Raw genomic sequence first — 19,956 nt, forward strand, 5'->3', positions numbered from 1 at the left:
ATACCACAGCCAACCGTCACACTGTTTGCAATAATGTTTCTGACATTTTTCTGCAAAACTGCCACAACCCTGAAAATACAAAGTTCAAGGGAGACAGATTTGTTATTCGCAGACATGTGTCCTTTTGCGCGATACTGCCAGACAGGCAGCAACAAAATACCTCCAAGTTATTTTGGGTTTTTTTGTTTTTCTTTGGCAGACTTTAAAATGTTATACTATGTGAAATGCACAGATGCACTTTGGCTGCAATATCATATCTGAACAGGCATGAATATTTTAATTGCATGCTTCATTTTCAACGCCCACATTTATTTTAGAAACTAAGTTGTTTACCAGAAACTTCTATTACGTTAAATAGGTTGCCAAAACATTGACATCATCAACTGAAAGTGGCACCAATGAAAAAAGAGTTGCAGTCGTCACACAATCCGTAGATTTCAGATTCATTTTTCTGTGAAGATGGTCTGAAATTATCATCATAATAGCATGTCATTACTTTGTGTCAGTGAATGCCTGCCTGGCTCAGTCTGCTAACATTCAGGGACAGGCTGGGCGGATGATGAATGTTGTCAGACGAGCGATTCATTTTGGCAACACAGGTCAGTCAAAGGAATGAATGGCACGATGGTTAGAAATGATATTACCATTTCTTTAATTTCCTGTCAATTTGACACTTCCACTGTGTTAATATCAGAGACCATGTTTGTTTTTATCCGTGAGACAGAACGACTTTCAAAAAGCAAACCTTCCTTCTTTTACAAAATGTACCCAGAGTTTTATTGCCTCTCATAAACATCGTTTGCTAGTTTGCATCGCAATACAATGACATTTTCTAAGTCCCTCCAGAGTCTGGGAGACACAGTTTTTATAACGGCGCGGATGTGGTGGTGCAAATCAATTCTGATTGAAAGTAAATTTTTATTTTGACTTCTTCCACAGGTCTTTGACAATAGAGCAAATCATGTCAGAGCGCACGGGAGGAGATGCATGTATGTATGTATGTATGTATTCAGAAGTAACTCATGTGAACACAATTTTATTCACAATAACCTTTAAGAAAAAAAATATTTTTCTCCCAGACTGTTCATACACTGACATTTCCAGGTAGTATTGGGTGACGCTACTAATTGTACTCATCTTCTTCCTCGTAGTTTGATCGTACACTACCTCGGAAAACAGAGAAGGAATTTATGGTATTTTAGTTTTTTTACCATTTAAATATGTTGATTATATAGTAATGGTAATCAAAAGCAAATATGGTGTTGTATTAGTGATATTAACATGTGTCCAGTTTGATATTCTGAGTAGCAGTGAGTGATTAAAGTCCATAGAAACAAATCAAAGCAGGTCAAACAGGTATTTATGTGGTAGATTAGGTGATTACGGCATATCAGCACCAAATCTGATTCAAAAATTTGTCTCTCCGACTGTTTTCCTCTCTAAATTTACTAATATTTACATGTGAACCTGCAGCTGGCCGTAGAAGAATGAATTAACCTGAGTGACTCATCATTCATCCGGAGCTCCGGTTGCTCGGCTCCAATGGGGTCTCCATAAATCCCACAGTAATTTTGGAATAATTCAAATCTAAATAGCAAAGGGTTGAATAATCAGCAAGTAATGAGAAGTAAAATTGGTCATCTGTTCACATCTTTCGCTATCAGCTTCATCAACACGCGCGGCTGCTGCCTTTCATGCTAAACAATCAACTTTAGAGGTCGGTCCCCCTTCTGTGCAGTTAATTCTACCAAGAGGCATGAATGTTTCAGTTCAAACTGTATTACTCATCACTCCCGAGACAAAAAGGCCAAACAGCAGTCTTATTAATTCATTCATGTGACTCATCTCTTCCTTGGCAGCATAAATGCAAATTTAGGCTTGATTAGGCTTTTTATTTTCATTTTGTAGAATGATCTGACTTTAAAAATCTATTAAGAATAATTTTAGTTCAATAATAATCGTAATTGATCAGTAATTTGAAGGAGTCTTTTTTTATTTAATTTTTTATAAATAATTAAAACATTTCCAGTTAAGCTCAATGGAGCGTGCATTCAGTTGAACAAATTTGGGAGCGCTGGAAATATTTGCGATACAAGGGAAATCTAAATTGTAACTACTTTCTGATATCCATAATTTTTTTTAATGTTTCAGAATTTAAGATTTACAATTACTTCTTCTGGACTTCATCTTCAGTACTGATTAATTACCAGGACATTTTCATGCTGATCTACGCTGAAGAAGTTCTCCAGCTTCTTTTAAAATCAGGGGCACCTAAAATAACTCCTCCCACCCTGCAACTCTGTTTATGGTTGCATTTGGTTGGTATTGAGCTATTTTTACATGGTGGAGCGGTGTTGGCCTGAGGGTACCAACCATGAACAGAAACATCTGGTACATGTCCAGCAGGGAAGTCTTTGTTGCAACTTTCTCTCTCTCTCTCTCTCTCTCTCTCTCTCTCTCTCTCTCTCTCTCTCTCTCTCTCTCTCTCTCTCTATATATATATATATATATATATATATATATATATATATATGTCACTGTGATAAAAGCATAAAGTGTGCACTAAAAGTTGTATATTATTCACAAAAACAGAAAGGGGGAAGAACAATGATGTGCATGTCATGGTAGATAATGTTGGCGAGCTTTATTCTGTGAATGCCTACAGCATACAGATTTCAGTGACACTAAATATACAACTTTAAAATGTCCTTTTATTTAATTACCGGCGGTTCTAAACTGGTCAGACCAGAAATAAATAGGCATGAAAAAAAAGCATAGAAACATACAAAAGTGTTTGACGTAGCAATTTAAAGAAGAATTGTGAAAGAAAATCTGTCTACCGTGCGGAAAAACATTTTCCCAGGAAATGAGCACTGTCAGAGAGCGGAGCCCAACAACACTTGCGTGCGTGCCAAGCTTCACTATCATCCCACTTCCAATTAGTCATACTGTATGTGACTCTTAAGCATTACTTGTCCCTTCATAAGCTCTCAATGAGAGAATGATTACATATTTCTACATGGCTGGCAGTGCAAATTATTAGCATGAGCACCACTGGCAAATTACTTTCTGTAACAAAGCAAATACCAAACTGAGGTTGTAAAACAAAAACTCGGGGCAAACAATAACTTCAGAGAAAACACAAAATGGGAGCCTTGAGGAATATCACATAGGTTTACATATTACGGATTCACTGGTGCTACTGTTTTAAGTTTGCAGAGATAAAAAAAAAACTGCATCACAGTATTTAATGTGTCTGTGCCTGCAGCAGTGAGCCTTACTGGTGCCTCAACAGTGCCACCTTTTGATGAAAGCTATAAGGTGAGTCTCTTCCCCACTGATCAGTTCAGTAAATCTGACCCTCATAAGAAAAATAAAACACAATTATCATCACCTTACTGACTCCCTGTACATTCTAGCAAGGAAATATCTCTCGGCAGAATCTTTCCTGCTGGCATCTGGCTTTAAAGTCCGAACGCTACCGAACACGCTGGAGAGTTTGTCCTGGAGTTTGTGAGTGAGGATCCCGTCCCAGTATTTACAAACCAGAGAGCCCTGGGGCCGCAAAATCTTCTCAGCCAAGTCTATCAAAGACAAACACATGGTGATGAGTTTCTCGTGGTCCATCTCCCTGAAACCGCTGGCGTTAGGCGCCATGTCGCTCAGGAGGACATGAGCCCTGCCGTGGGGGAGCAGCTCCAGCAGCTTGGTGTGTGTGGCGGGGTCCGTGACATCGTGACTGGACAGGAAGTGGGCGCCGTCCAGAGGAGGTACGTGCAGCAGATCAATGCCAACAACCGCACCGCGGGATAACTCTGGATCTAGGATAATAGGAAAGATGACCACCTGAATCTCTTTGTCTGTTACTTCCATCATGCTTCACATATGACCGCTCAATTGAGTTAAAATTAGGCTCCTGCAGAATAATGAAAATCTCTGTGAAGGTCAGTCTATTTCCCTCCTACACCTCAATGTTCATCACAGTCTATTCACACAAATTTTATCCGTTAAAAAACATTTGATTTTAAAGTGACAAACTGAATTTTTTTAAAGAAACAACTTCTAAAGTACAGCGGTTTGGTTTTGGATGATTAAATTCAGTGTCGCCAATAGAACAACGACGCAAACTGCCAACCTGGAAATGAGCCGAATCCTTAATTCGTGGTTTAGTTTGCACTTTTAAGCCACTATAGTTGTCTTTAATCTATTTCCTTCTTAAATATAATTTCATTCTTAGCTGTCTATTTATGTTTTATATGTCTATTTATGTCCGTCTGTTTTAGTTTTTTGCACGTTGAGAGAAAAGTTACAACCAGAGTCAAATTCCTTGTATATGTTAACATACTTGGTATTAGCATTTTATATTTCAGCCAATCAAAGTGTTTCAAGTTTTCTTGGAATTCATTTTTGTCTCCAAGCAGCAAGTTCACCGTTAATGAGAGTGGAAAAACATCAAGATTGCATCTGCTGTTATTTTTGTAAAGGTTTTTGCTGCGTGGGAATTCAGTGCTGATTCTTGCAATCAATCTGCACCAACAGATGCATCACTGAGCAACAACAACCCAACTTTGATCAGAATAAACACAGACATGCTGGATATTCTTGCAGGTGTCTGCTTGTTGATATTGACACTATACCTCAGAAAAATAAAAACACAAATTAATCTGAACCAGTACACTTAAAAAAAATTCACTTAGCAGTTAAAGAATACAGTGTTTATATTACATAGACTAAAACAAGACAGACATGTGGCACGAACCGTGTCGTCTACTGCATATTTTACATTATATGTATTTATTATGTGGCTTTCGGAGATTTTCCCTGCATTTTATACGTTTGAAGGCCATCAAAAAGTTACTGTCCATATTTATTTTTATTTTTTAGAGTGGAAACATTTTCTTTTCAAATATTAATATAACAGTAAGGATTATGACTACATTAAACAATATGACTTACTGCAGCTTTTGTAAACTGTTCTTAACTGAAATTACATACAGCACCACAACAACACAACACATATTAGATGACTGGAGCAGAGATGAGCATATAGAGAAACAATACTTATACCGTATAAAAACGTGTCATACTAGAGAGTAAAAAAAAACAATATGACAGTTGAGCAAAATGTTAATTTTGGGTACTTTAGTCACATAAGTGCCCTTTTAATTACAGAGAGCTACAGCTCCCCAATGTGTAGTTCACCTAGTCTACGATTTCTACGGGGGGCTCTTTTGTCAAACTTTAAAAAGCAAGAGAAGATATGTTACATTTTCAAAGACTGACAAATAAATAAAAGATCATTTTTGGAAACCAGCAGCTTAGTAGCCCATTCTAACTATGGGTCACTGACTTAATGCCTGGAATTATATAAGCGGGCAAAATAACAGAAACACCAACCAATATGGAGGAATCAAAATATCACCCAATGAAATCTCAGATGTTAAACTCAAAGCTGAATCATGACCTCCCTGACCATTTTTTTATTATTATTATTTTGCCAAAACCACAAGCTTTACATTATTATTATTATTATTATTATTGATAGTTGTTGTTGTTTTTTGTTAACTAACAACTGTGTGGGCAGACACCTTCCTCTCACCTGTTCCGGTTGAGTTGACCCTCTGGACAGCCACCTGGCTCCAGGCTCCAGGTGCGGCCCCGCAGTCCACCACGCTGTACCCAGGTTGCAGCAGCCTGAACTTGTCGTCTATCTCCAGCAGCTTGAAGGCGCTTCGGCACCGAAAGTTTTGGGCGTGAGAAGCTTTGACATACGGGTCTTTGAGCTGCCGCTGCAGCCAGCGCTGCTCCGCCGAAGTTTTACCCTTCAGCTTCTTCATTAAACACAACGAGGAGTGTAAATATCTCCTCTGCAAGGAAAAGGGCCACATTATTTACTGTGCAGGGTCATGTGTGCCGCATGCTCAACTGCGCTTGCGTGGAAACACAACTTCCCATTGGTCCGTGACATCCGTCCTATATGCGTCCCTTCACTGCAAAGACTGACACAACAATAGTTCCGACCTGTGACTTTTATGTTTCTTTCAGGCCGATATCACAAAGACAGAAAACATTTCTAACACAGTTTTCGTGCATTCATCTCATGCCATCTGGACAACTGCAATAAAATCACTGCATGTAATTTTCTATTTTGGACTTTTTGTAAAAACAGAGCCAGTGTTGCTTTAGCTTCCTTTATATCACTTGAGAAAATGGGCTTTAATGGAATTTATCTATTAAAAATAAAAATGCTTGCAACCTTTCTCAGTATATTAATTCTAATGAGGAAACTTTTTCAAATGTATGTGTTCATGATGTGTATATATGACCAAATGTAATAGCTGTTTCCCAGAATGTATAAAAATGTTGACATAAACCATTTTTCTTTCTTTCTTTCTTTCTTTTTTTTTTATCATCAGTGAATCATCCCAAATCACACGTGTGCTTATTTTACACGAAAACCTCTGTCGTTTCTAGTCGAACGTATTTCAATGTGACACCCCGAGAAAGTTCTACTGATCTTGCAGGCATGTGGCTGACGTCAATTAGACCAATCCATACGCTTGCGTATCTGCGCATCATGTGACGACGTCTGCAGAGCTGAACGCGGGAGTCGTTCAACGTGAAGTCCACTGTGCTTGTACAATAAAGTTATTTTTTTTTTCCTTTGGTCATTATCCAACATTTAATTTCGCTTTTCGAGAAGTCACAGTTCATCTGAGTAGGTAATGACGTCACCACCGAAATTATTCTCAGGTTAGATTGCAGCAATTTGTCGCTAAAGCTGTACAGTGTTTCCAGTTGCGCGTTTCTTTCCCGTCAGTCAGGTTGAGATGCCGAGCTCCAAGCTGCTGACGCTGGTTCTGGTGGTCCAGCCGAGCAGAGTGCTGCTGGGCATGAAGAAGAGGGGGTTTGGAGTGGGGAAGTGGAACGGCTTCGGGGGCAAAGTTCAGCCCGGAGAAACCATAGAAGATGCTGCCAGGAGGTAAAAGCACTTGTTTTCCATGCGAGGACACTTCCAGTCATTTTTAGACAAGTACTTTGTGTGAAGCAGACAGCTTGCAAGGATAACAGCTGACAGCTGTTTGGTGTCGTGCAGCTTGATGATATGATGAAGATATTTTTTTTTTTGACCATGCCTAAATACAAACAAGTAGCGAGTCATACAAAATATAAAATGCTTGAAATAAGGGATTATTTCAAGAATTTATATGGAGAGCATTTTATTGGCTTTCACATTTCTGTTTACTTTAACGATTTTTAGAGCTGCTTGAGGGTAAAACTAAAGTTTGACAATAGGTAGCTGATTCCGAATCTATTTATTATCTCCACAGTGCGTACTATCACATCAAAGCCTTGCAGGGTATTATGTCGGGCATTAATAAAAACAAATTCCCAAGACATAACTTTGCGTTTTCCATTTTAGGATGAATTTATGTGTCTATTTCTATGTAACCACAAACATAAGTGTGTCAGATATGCAAGAGTAAAGAGAAGGACAGAAAAAAACACTGATATCATCACTTTACCATTTTTAGTTGCTTTTAGTGTCTGTGTGAAGTGTACTGTGAGCTTATTTCTAAGATACATATCATCAAAAATTAATTTGATGGGTTTTTTTTTTTGTTTTTTTCCTTTTAGAGAACTTGAGGAAGAAAGTGGCCTCACAGTGGACGCGCTGGAGAAGGTCGGAAACATCAAATTTGAATTTGTCGGAGAAACGGAACTCCTCGATGTCCACGTTTTCAGAGCCGACGCTTACAACGGAGAGCCGACGGAGTCGGACGGTAGGATTTATTTAGAAAATGGTAACCTAGTGGAAAAAATACAAGGAAGAGGAAACATCTTGCACTGTGATGGTGCAGATATTCAACATCATGTCTGCTCTGTCTCTTCCTCTACAGTCTCAGCTTTACTTGTTTTGTGCAGTCTGTTGACAAGATGAACACTCAGATATCCACCTTCTCTTGGGTGGAAACGGTGTTCAGCTTAGCCAACCTGAGCTTCAAGTCACTGACTGGTGACCTGATATACTCCTTCAGGAGTGTAGAGCGCTATTCATGTTTCCCTCAATTTAGTTGCAATCCCCACAGCTTCACACCGTCACCTGCATGCTTGACCGTAAATTGAGACACACAAAAATAGAGGAAATCAGGAGGAGGTCGATCACTTTCTCACAGCGGCGTAGTTTCCACCACTGCTTCCCGAGCGCAGCGACTGCAACGCAAGATGTGCCTCTGAGCGAGTAGTACATATTAGTGAAGGGGAAGGATCTATAGGTGGGCTCTCAGTGGTCGAGTTTAAACGACTGTAAATAAACTGAAGAGAGCAGAGGCCCTCGGCAGGAGGAGCTTGCGGTGAATTGTCTGTATTTCCTGAGAGTTTAGCCGAGGTCAGCTGGGTGAAGTCCAGAGACGCACAGCAAACCTCAGCTCCTGAAGCAGTCAGACATCTGCAGCGAAGCAAAGAGAGGGGAGGGGAGGGGAAGTCCAACAGCCAGCGGAGGGAAAATCAGAGAAAACGGAATGATGTGGGTTTAACACTGATTTCACAAGATGAGAACCAAAACCTCTAAAAGTAATCATAATTAATTGGGGGATTAACGAAGTCTGAGGTTTGTTGATTTAAAGTGGTTTATGTGAGCGATTAAATTTGTAGGGAACAGATAAGATAAAGCGGGAGTGGAGTTTTAAAGAGTTTTTGTCTGCACTGCAGTAAAAATGATCACAAGTGTGTTTGCCCAGCAGCATGAACTATTTTAATTACCATTATGCATTGGACAGAAATTGAGAAGTGGCAAAAAATGAGGCAGATGTTTCATTCTCTGTAGGCCGACTATTTATTTTGTCTTTTTCCTTGTTTTTTTGTTTTTTTTAATTTTGTTGTAGAAATGAAGCCTCAGTGGTTTGAAATTGACAAAGTTCCTTTCGGTCAGATGTGGGCTGACGACATCCTGTGGTTCCCTCTGATGCTCCAGAAGAAGAAATTTGTTGGATACTTCAAGTTTCAGGGTCACGATGTGATTCTCAACCACTCACTGGAGGAGGTGGAGAAGCTCTGATGTGAAGTTACCCGACAGCTGCTGACGGTGTTAATGTCGTGGACCACCACGCCTTCTGGTGACAACCTATAGTTAGTGTTCATGTTTGGGCGGATGCCAGAAGATCCTGTGAATTTAATGGAACGATGTCACCTGTGCATGAAGAGTGTTTACATGATGTATGACTGTAACATAATTGACATTAATCCCTTTTTCTGTAAATCTTCTGAAGTCATTTTTTTTTATACGTCATGCCAAATGAATCAACGCAAGCAGTGTACTGTAAGCTATATCCATTTTGTCATTTTATTTTCACAATAACTGATTTGACAGAATTCAACAAGGATTTCTTCAGTGGAATATTTACAATATATCTACACATATATTGTGTGCAGCTTTATTTGATTCCCAAATCAAGTTGATGCCAAAATAAATGTTTCATACTTGGTTTTTTTCATCAAAAATACATGTTAAAGTATGTGCACATATCCTGATTTGTTTATTGGTATCTGTCATTTCAGTGTATTTGAGATTAAATCTGTTGGTGGCAGTTTGTGAGATGGCATTTTTAACCACAGCATAAATTGTGCCTTTGATTTTTTATTTTTTTTAAATCAAAAATATATAATGTTACAATAAAATGTATGTGTACAGACACAAATGTACATAAATATCTGAAAATTCTGAATATATAGGGAAAAATAATTCAACAATATCCAAACTGTGATTGTCCTGATAAACAAGAGGAATTAGTGTAGCATGATATGGCCTCAAATTTTCTAGTGAAGTTGAAGAAATAAAGGTGATCATTTTTAAATTGAAGCCATGTAGAAATCCTCATAATTTACAGCACACGAGTGCATTTAGGTAGATTTATCTTTGGTGACAAATCAATAGCTTATAGTGTTAATATTGACATTGTCATTTTACCATTATATCTCAAATCCCTGGACTTTGCAGTATCCCACAGTCTGAGGTCAGGCCTTTCAAATAGTTTACAGAATAAAATAGAGTATCGCAAACAGTTGAAGCAGATAAAGCTAAGATGTTGCTTTGCATAAGAGTAAACAATACAAAAAAATTATTTTAAAACAGCACAATTGTCCATAAAAAGTATATAAAGTATGCTGGTACACATCCTGATGAACTAAAATCTGTATGAGAAATGACATTGGTCTAAAGATATTCAGGACTGGAGATTTAAAATAATCCCATCCTTAAATAAAGTCAAACTTTCTTTCCCTCGCAGTTGGTCTCAACTATCTTCGTGTGTAAAACGTTTTACAAGTTAGAAACGGGTACTTCAGTAAATTAGTTCAAATGCATGACTATACGGTCACCCTTCTTGTATCCCTTCTGAAATAACCCATTAGAGGACTTCCCAGCCTGGTTGATTGTTGCAAAAGCTGATTCTGAGAAGGACATTCAATCCTCATCAAGCAGAGCATAACATGACATGAAATGATCCCGCTGTCCCTTGCAGGTGATTTGGTTGATGATCAGACCCAAAACATTAGAAACAACGAATTAAAAAATCTTACTGAATGGAATGGAAAAGTTGTGCATTACACATTTTTGCTTTAGCTCACAGAGCTTTTTATTTCCCAGTTTGTGATCTTCATCAGTGGCAGTGTTTCTCTTCTTCATCTCGCGCGTGTGTGTTTAGGTTTCAGATGGGAGCCTTCAATCCGTTATTTCCACTAAAGAGACACCCGAGCTTTGGCTGGAGTTCATTCCACACCGCTCCCATCTGGAAAGAAAGCAAAAATAACCTGTCTATAAAACTCTTGAGATCTTCTATGAATGTCAGTATGTGTGGGGATTTCAGTGAAAAATAAACCGGATCAGATAGAGGTATCTAACCACAGGAATATACCCTGTACTGTTGGCTTCACTGTATTTAAAAAAAAAAAAAAAAAAGGTATACAAGACATTCGCTTGTCCATGTGAAATGTACGCTAGCTCAAATCCTGGGAGAAAAGATGAACCATTTACTGATATCATCAATCAATATTAGTTCTTTTGTTGGACTTAAAAACCCAATTTCAAACTGATGTGACCCTTCTCGACGTAGATGCGGGTCTGGAGAAAAGTTATTCCCAGACATGCAGTCTCACCTCTCGGTGTCCTTGGACCTGGGAGTTGACAAAAGCCCCGAGGATGTGCGAGGTGATTGGAAGGTAGGTGAAGATCAGCTGCGTCTCTTGATGAAGGCAGAACAGGGAGAAGTAGTTACGCAGCTCCATGGTCTGAATAGCGTTTTCTTGCTGTAATCAGAATGAAAAACCACAAGAGGAGATTATAATTAAATGACGGCAACAGTCAGAAACAAAACACATCAGATAAGGAAACCATTAACTAATCTTACTTTTGTAAATAATCAAGTCGTGGAGTTAAATAATGATAACGGGAGTTAAGATGAGGCTGATAAAGCTCTGCTCTCACTGCCAAAACAAAAAGAGGTTCACGAATCATTTAATTACATTTTAATTGGCTCTAGATATGATTGAAAACAGAACTATTGTTTAATCCTCGTCACCTCGCTGCTGACATCCACACTGGTGTCTTTCACTGGAGCCAAACCAAAGCAGCTTGAATCATGCAAACATGTGAAACGGGCACAATTTACAGACTTTACAAACATTAAAAAAACACCAGCCAGAAAAAAAGGTATCCGATATATTCGTCTTCTATTACCATTATGTGTTTCTAGCCATGCTACTGGTCATTTTAATCAGCCCGTTTTGTACAGTTATGTTCCCCTGAGGATGAATCCCACTGATATGGGTGGTCAATGTTTCACTCCAGAACCACCATGAGGTTCAAATTTGTATCTCTGGTAAAATGTCTTATTAACTATCACATGGATTGACAAGATATTTGGTGCATAAATTTATATTCCTACTCAGGTAAATTGTATTTTGATATTTTTCATCTGGGACCTTCATCCGGTCAGAATTTTCAATATCTTTGTTTTATGACGTGAATTTCCTGAATAATGTAGCCCAACTAATATAGAATGGATATTTTGTGATCCCACAGTTGTTGACCGATGGCTTTCTTGTAAATCAATGGTAAGATTTCAGCAAACAGTTTCTGGACCTGCATCTACAAGTTAATTTTCAAATTGCCTAAACTCAGTAAAAAAAAAAAAATTCTTGGAGGTTTTTGTGATAAAATTCTCTTTAAAAAAAACATAGGAACAGAAACTCAGTGACGGAAATATCTGCTGATGTAATCTCAATTCATGGAAACAGACTGAATTACAGCTGAAAAAACAGCTACAAAAGGTGAACTTACAAAAGTCCTCCAAAGATAAAAAAAAAAAAAAAAAAAAAATTGTCTGAGGCCAAACTGTGGGTGACTCAATCAGAAAACTACAGTATTAATAAATTAAAGTATTATGTATTCAGTAAAATGGTCTTGAAATTTGTGCCCACATGCCAAATGCAGACAAAGACAAAGAGGAACTGCAGTCTCAAGATAAAAACCACCAAGGATATGAGCGTCTACAGTACATTGACAAATGTACCCGTGTGTGATTTGTATGCTTGGAGTCAGTATATTATAAGAAAATGTGAGTTCATGGCTAGCTGAGCGAGCACACAAGATATGAGCACACTGTGTGTTTTAAGGGGAGTGGATTTGTAACAGAAACACTCAGGCCAACGTAGCATTTACTTCACCGGGGGATAAACGAGTTCATCAGTGAGCGCGTAACCAACAACCGTGTGAAGTAGAAACCGAAAGCGAATGCTTCACCTGAACAATCCGTGACTCCAGCTGCTCCACAGATGCCTGCTCTTTGGGCTGCACGGTGGCGCTCATCATCTGCCTCTTCATCATGCCGTACTTGTGCAGAGCTTTCTGGTGCTCGTGGAGCACGCCCTTCTCGTGGCGCTCGCAGAGATCCTGGCGAAAACGCAGGCAATATAACCACTTTTTATTTGCCTCATAATGGCAGGGCAGCACACCACAGCCAGCGGTGGCAGAATTGTTTTGAATTATAATATTACCATATTGCAGTTGACAGATTTAATAGGAGCTTTGGGAAATGCCACTTTATCTACCCACCGGTCGCCTTGTTAAATGTGAAAACTCCACCCATGACTAAAAGCTACCTTTTCAAGTGAGAAACACTTGTTAGGTTAAAATTTAACCTTACATAATCTCCTGAATTTAGTTAGTAAATGATCCATGGTTGTCTGTAACTATACAACTCCTCATTGTGTCTCCCGCAGAAAACGGGAGACAACACTAAAATTACTTGTCACAAAAGGTCGGAGGTGGATTAAATGAGCACAGGAAAAAAAAAAAAACACAAAAATTGAAATGCACTCACTCTGTATGACTGCAGCAAATCAAGGAACAGATTCAGCTTTTCCACAACATCATCTTCTTCCCGTCTGCCCTGAGGACATCAACAAAACAACATTTATTACTCACTGTCACTTTTTGGACAAACACAGCAGAGCAGGTGGCGGGTATGAAAGACTGAGGGCTCTACCTGCTGAGCAGCTTTATCGGACAGCACGGCGAACTCCACCGACAGGCTCTTCAGAGACGCACGCAGGGTCCCCCAGGTGCTTTGTGAAGAGGCCAGGGAGGGAAGAGACGAGGCGTCTGAGCCCAGCGTGCTGCCGAAAAACAACATTATCGCAGAGATAGAATGTAATATTGTGGCGTGTTAGCTGCCAAACTCATTTCAAGTTAACAGCCACGAAGAAGCACAACAACATAACAGGATTTGAATCTTATTAAAGAAAAAAAAAAAAAAAGACTCTGGATGGGAGGATGACTAACTTTAAACCCATAATAATAAAATACCTGAGCTCTCTGCCAAACATGAGGAGATCAGTTGCGTTCTCCTTCGAGCGCTCTGCCATTTTCTCCGCTCTGTCCCGCAGCTTGTGGAAGCAGTTGTGGATATTTCGAATCAGCTCTCTGCTTGTGGAGAACTGAGCCTGAATGTCAGCCGGGAGATACTCCTGCAAAAAACAGGTCCAACAAAGCTCTTTCATGATGTTTGGATGTTCAAATGCAGGTCGTTATTTAAGAGAGTAAGTAGACCTATGCCGTGTTCCAAATGGAGTAGTTGTTAACTAACACTCACTGTTTTGAGTGCATTGACACCATCAAGTACAGGAACATGCAGGGCACCATAAGTACCAGGATGATGCACTCAAAACCAAAAAAGAAGTGTGAAACTCTTGACACTCAATGGTCGCCATCTTGGCTGCATAGAGGAAGGGGCGGGACCACTGACAAGCAAATTAAAGCATCTGAAGAAGTTGCAGCTGTTCCTGAACACCACACAAAAGTGTTTCTTTTGCACTTCTGCTTCCAGACAGAAGCCATCAGTGTGTTTATTGAGTGTGTTAAACAAAGGGGCACCAAAAAAAAACCACAACAACTGGTTAAAATATTTGAAGCTGTTCATATTTTGGCACGTAACGTATTCACATGCTGAGGTTATTTACAGTCAGTACAGAGCGGCAGTGTGCGGTTTGAAACAACACTACCTTGTTCAAATTCCAGCGCCATACGAGTAAGAGTCCTAACATGTGAGAGCACTATTTGTTAGAAGTACGTCATTTGGTCATCACACATTTGTGACAAACCTTTGCTTGGGTTGCGATTCTGTTGGTCATGAACTCATCACCCGTTTTCTTGTAAGTGTCACGCATCTTAGTCTGAACATCCTGTTTGGGAAGAGGGGTCGGGAGCGGCCAAGTGGAAAAAGACAGAGACACAGCTGAAACAGGATGCATTGCAGGGTCAGTCATCGTGACTATCATGCTTATTGTGCAACAGCAGAACCAGAGAGCGAGATGAAGAAGCTACGTACGGAGCTGCTGAAGGTGAGGAAGGTCTTGATCAGCTCGTCCTCGGAGAAGAAGGGATGCCGAGCCACCAAGTTAATAAATCTGCAAAGAGCGCGTCTCCTGCCCTCGATGAACTCGCGCTCAGAGACGGAGGCCAGGACTGTGGAAAAACACAAAAGAACGATTTCAATTCGAGAAGAAAAATGTGCCAGAAAAACAGATTGAGTAGTTTGAGCGGGAGCACTAAGGACAATAAACTATAAGAGGGGCAGACGGTTAACATAAACTAATGTCAAATACATGTTTGGCTTCAATTGATGTTGTCAAATGCACACCAGCAGAATTAGAAAAGAAGAGCTCAGACGACAGGGTGGCGGATTCACACATACTTGTACCTTTTTGACCAAATTCTACACATGATTAAGACCTAAATGAGGCAGTGTCTGATCGAGTGTTTTTGTGAGGACTCACCAGTGTGTGTAAACTGACATAATTATCACTCCAAAGCCACAATAAGTCATTGTGAGCTCAAATAGGCTCATTTTATGCCCCACTGGTTTCTTTGTTTCTTTCAGGCAATAACTTTGATGGATTGCAATGACTGGGTTTAAAACAACAGGAGGCCTGCGGGAGTTGAACATTTTATTCATGAACATTCATTCTTTATCAACCTCCCCCAAAAATCCCGCTCTCCAAGTGGGGCCTCGGGTTATGTACATGTTTGCCAGCTTTTCAGTAAAGAAATTAAACTAAAATAATTCCATCGCCGATCTCAAGGCTAAAATCAGGTTTAAAAATAATAATATTGAATCAAAAATGAATGAACAGAGAAAACACAGCAGCGTTCACACAGAGTAACATACCTCCCTTTAGCATCCTTTTAGGTGGCAATGCCGGCACGACTCGGTAGGCAAACCTCTGAAGCAAGACCTCATGGAAGACGTCAAAATCAGTATAACGTCGGTAAACTGATATTTTATAACGCTGAAAATCAAAAAGAAAATATTCACGAAATGTGCAAAGGCAGGCTTTATGTAGTAATTTTCTTCATGTAAATTGCATGGGATTGCTTAGTTGAAAGTACCTTGGATTAAAATAAATCTACAGTTTTTCACATAAAGGTAAATACAAGTTGGTTGCTTTTGATCTCATTCTAACACGATAATTTATGTGTGGCAGGTTTTATGGGATGCCTTGCCTGGCTGGTGACCTGGTACTCCACATGTTTGAGGAACAGGCCCTTCTTCTCCGGTATGAGCTCCACCTGGACCGTGTCTCGAGTCAGAAGTTTGTCCAGCGTCTGCGACATCGTCAGCGTGTCCTCCTGCGCCGGCTGCATCCTCAGTGTGCTCAATGCCCTCGGCTCCCCGAGCTGAGGTTTTGGTAACTCTGACGAGCACACAACCAGAACCAACGTCTAATATTTGTTCTCCGTGCATCTGGAGGGCACATGAATTTCACAACTGTGTGGAATGCTAATGTTAAAACCACTTTTCTGTTTTTCAACTGAGCACTATGCGTTTCACCCTATCTGTCTCCAGTATTGTGCAGAGTATTCATGTGACCGGTTATTCATTGCTTCCTTCCAGGACATTCCAAGAAAGGCATGAATTGAATGTAATGTACTACGACAAAATGCAGAAAACTTGTTCTGGTGCAGAGGAGGAAGTGGCATGTAACAAGCTGCCATACTGGCCACACCTGAAATAACAAGAGAGGGCCCGAAATAGTCACAGAAGGTTAGGGATGAATCTAACTCCAGCCAGCATAATAGCTACCTCTATGAAAACCATAAAACTCGCCCCTATCATCTTCCCACTGTGGGACTAGTGAAAGAATGCAACACTTAAACATAGCTGAGGCTTCCCTACCAAAATAAAATGAAACAAAATGAGGCTGAATTCAATCAAAATAGTAGCTTTTCTTCTGCTGTGTAAGAAACCAAAACATATGCGGTGAAAATTGTGTTTTTGTGCTACAACATTTTTTCTAAATATCCCCAAATGTCCCTTTGTAGAATACAGCATCTCCCTGAAAACAACAGCTGGGTATATTCAAGTGCTAAACTGTCGTAGAGGACTTCTTTTAACAATGACGCCTTGCATTTAAGTGATACAATAAAAGAGTGATATTTGCCATCCACACATGAAATATCTTAACAGCAGAGGGACAGCTGACGTTGCCCTTGGACACACTGAAGAATGACCAAGCTACTCATTGAGCAAAAGCTTTAGCGCTGTCGCTGTACCGCTGTCACCTACCTTGTATGCAGTTCTCCAAGAGTTTGGGGCTCGGTTGCTTTCCCTGCTGAGCGAGAGCAATCAAAGCAAGCGCCTTGTAGAACGACAACTTGCTCAGGAATCCGTCTGTGGAGTCAACGTGCTCAGCAATCTGAGAGGGACAAAGATAATACGAACTGAAGGTCACTACGTTTTAGTCTCATTGCATTCCTCATGCACAAAAGAAAAAAAAAACGCTCACTGGACACAAAGCCAACAATATGATGGTAGGTAGGTAGGTAGGTAGGTAGGTATTTACTTTATTAATCCCCGAGGGGAATTTTTTTTTTTTCTGATGAAAAATGATGAAAGGTCAGGAAGAGGGAAATTCTACTGAAACATGAGCTGGCTTTGAAACACTCCACGCACATTACAGTAGTTTCATAATATTGATCTGCTGTGCCATTAAAGTACAGTTTCAGCAACAAACAAAAAAAGACATCTGACAGACTCAAAGCTTCTGTTCCAGTTGCTTCCTGTGGATATGACAATACACCAATATCTACTCTATCTGTTTCTCCTAACAGTAATTCACAAAGTATGTTTTATCAAACTAAAACTAATATTTGAGCAAGTATATTTGCCTTATTTATGTATCCCTTTGATTGAAGCCTTTCCAACTTACCATTTAGTAAATATTCTATATTCCAGCCATATGTAACTCTAACATTTGAGCGTATGTGAGCTAATATGTGGGTATAATGAGTGAGAGGATGGACGGGCGTATGCATCCACTATGTCATATACTGAGCCATTTCTAGCAAAAAGCCATTAAAAAGTCAAAAAGTTGAAAGCGATACTTATTTGAAAATATTGTCCATATAGACACAGATTTTGATGACATTTTTTTCTTGATGATGTGTCACAGTGTGAAGCCCTTACCTGGTTTAGAGCAGGCTTAGAGAGATCCGTCCTTTGGAGCAGCCGATGAAAAACTTCCACCTGCACTCTCTCATCTGTCCGGCAGTGGATGGCCTCGTGCACTTCCCTGTAATAGGCAGGAACTGAGCCTGAAAAAAAAAAGGAACAGCAGCTACATGGCATCACAATTACCCAGATATGAGAAATATTTTATCAGCAGGATACTTATACTCAAACTTCATTTCAATATATGACCACACTTTTAAATTGGTGCCGAGTTTATGACAACCTGTTCACCTTTTATACGACTACTCACATGACTTGGTGTCATCCCAACACGGGCTAAATTTTTACTCTTTTGTTCTGAATCATTTAAGATTTCCCTCAAATTGTATATTTTCAGAAGTCAAAACATAGAACTTCAGAATATATCAAAAGAGTTTCACAGAAGTGTGTGGTAGGTAAGAATAAGAAAGATAATGTCAGGTGAAATCAGTAGAGGCTTGTGTGAGTATTGCAATGCCCAAGTGACAGTTTTTCTCATGGAAGGCATCAAGACTTCCAACAACACTTTTCGCCTCTGACATTATCGTTACCAGAAATAATAACCGTTTCTGGAGCTCATCCGATGTTAAGGAAGAATAAACAGGTGGGTAAAAATTTAAAAAAATAAATAAATAAACTGCTCGCGGAGGCTTTTAAGATGGAGCAACATCATTCTGATCACAATGTACCCAAAAGTTCCCAGTGGTTAGTTCACAACGCGATTTCAAGCGAGCAGAAATCTCGGCACTTCAAACACGTCGTTTTCAATACTGCAACCTCTGAGCAAAAATATAACAAAGAAGTACAAACTAAAGGAAATGAGCAGGCGACATCGTCTTAAAACGACTATAAAAAATGTTTTAAAAAAAAGTTTAAGCACTGTACCTTCATTGATCTCTCCTGCCATGGCTCAGACTGTCATGTGAGCGCAAGGGCACCTCCATGTGATTTCCTGCAGAAAAGAAAAAGCAAGACATTTATTTCTTAAAGTTATAGTGAGCGCTGGGTGAAGTCCAAGGCCGGAGCAGAGCAATATAAATTGACACTTACATAAACTGCTATTTAAAGAGTATGCCATGATACTGCTGTAATCTTATAGTTTTGGAAGTTTAAATGTGTGCTTATGTCCCAGCACCTCAGTCAGCAGCAGTCAAACGAATAACGCAGTTTCAATCCCACCAAAACATAACGTGAGAAATATTATCTTATTTACAGTTGTTGATTTCCTGGTTTCACTTGTGCAAGTTAATTGTGGTTTACTTTCTGTTCCTTATTCTTCAAGCTCATGCATAATGATACCTTCAACTATTCCTCGTACATCTCTATAGGTAAATACAGCTTGTCCAATTGGATATTCAAATGTTGCGGTTTGAGTATCTGCACAATAGTTGTCACACTTTTGAAATGAAGTTGTGCAGGATAAGCACCAAAAAAAAGAACAACTTTCTTAATTTACCTGTTTATGGTTGCTATGTATGTCACTTTTTATTTTTTTTTATTACTGCGTGTTGAGACTACTCCATGCTTTCATCCCAAATCAAATCTCAGAAATCCCCTCCCTCTTTCTTAATCGTGTTCACCACCTGGTTTGATAAACCAGCCGAACAAGCAGTTATAAATAAATTCCGACGCTACCTTGAACGCCTCACCGGCTCGGCACGAAGGGCGTCCTCTGGATGGCGACGTCGGGTCGTTGTTGTTTTGTTGGGGGTTTTTTTTGCGTGCCGGTTTAAGACGGTCTGTGAGCGGGCCGGGTCGGGTTCGCTTGCCAGCTGGGTTTGACTGTCGTGAACGGTCGCAGTGTTTTGGCTGCGGTCTCCTGCGCTCCCCCCCCCCCCCTCCGACGACTGTAAACCGGATGGATGTAATCACTCGGAGCGGCCGGTTTTGAGCTGAATAAGACCGCGAG

General features: G+C 39.8%; 4 protein-coding genes across 7 annotated transcripts in view; 2 read left to right on the top strand and 2 right to left on the bottom strand.

The window, feature by feature from the left end:
• The window catches only part of ttyh3a (tweety family member 3a), a 282,548-nt gene that overhangs the window by 238,744 nt on the left and 23,848 nt on the right, over positions 1-19,956 (top strand). The gene's annotated exons all lie outside the window — the stretch shown is intronic.
• Positions 2,692-5,894, bottom strand: mrm2 (mitochondrial rRNA methyltransferase 2). The gene is made up of 2 exons (XM_069714720.1): positions 5,600-5,894; positions 2,692-3,821 (listed from the first exon to the last, which is right to left on the bottom strand). The coding sequence occupies exons 1-2, from the start codon at positions 5,886-5,888 to the stop codon at positions 3,391-3,393; spliced, it is 720 nt and encodes a 239-aa protein (XP_069570821.1). The 5' UTR covers positions 5,889-5,894; the 3' UTR covers positions 2,692-3,390.
• nudt1 (nudix (nucleoside diphosphate linked moiety X)-type motif 1) lies at positions 6,539-9,403 on the top strand. Of its 2 annotated transcripts, none has more exons than XM_069714716.1 (4): positions 6,539-6,722; positions 6,821-6,982; positions 7,639-7,784; positions 8,886-9,403. In XM_069714716.1, exons 2-4 carry the CDS (start codon positions 6,831-6,833, stop codon positions 9,056-9,058), a joined length of 471 nt encoding a protein of 156 aa, XP_069570817.1. In that variant the 5' UTR covers positions 6,539-6,722; positions 6,821-6,830; the 3' UTR covers positions 9,059-9,403. The 2 variants fall into 2 exon arrangements, with proteins under 2 accessions (XP_069570817.1, XP_069570818.1); XM_069714717.1 differs by having other exon boundaries at positions 6,539-6,718.
• On the bottom strand, positions 9,426-19,950 carry snx8a (sorting nexin 8a). Of its 2 annotated transcripts, none has more exons than XM_069714709.1 (14): positions 19,697-19,950; positions 18,933-18,999; positions 18,024-18,151; positions 17,124-17,253; positions 16,061-16,251; positions 15,726-15,846; positions 14,886-15,022; positions 14,659-14,739; positions 13,865-14,025; positions 13,545-13,674; positions 13,380-13,448; positions 12,800-12,949; positions 11,155-11,304; positions 9,426-10,787 (listed from the first exon to the last, which is right to left on the bottom strand). In XM_069714709.1, the coding sequence occupies exons 2-14, from the start codon at positions 18,952-18,954 to the stop codon at positions 10,707-10,709; spliced, it is 1,551 nt and encodes a 516-aa protein (XP_069570810.1). In that variant the 5' UTR covers positions 18,955-18,999; positions 19,697-19,950; the 3' UTR covers positions 9,426-10,706. The 2 variants fall into 2 exon arrangements, with proteins under 2 accessions (XP_069570810.1, XP_069570812.1); XM_069714711.1 differs by lacking the exon at positions 19,697-19,950 and adding an exon at positions 19,504-19,617.

This window comes from Brachyistius frenatus, unplaced genomic scaffold (assembly GCF_029030835.1).
Source record: "Brachyistius frenatus isolate BFR_SWC_R1_liver_20210118 unplaced genomic scaffold, ASM2903083v1 Contig_134, whole genome shotgun sequence".
Classification (NCBI taxonomy): Eukaryota; Metazoa; Chordata; class Actinopteri; family Embiotocidae; genus Brachyistius; species Brachyistius frenatus.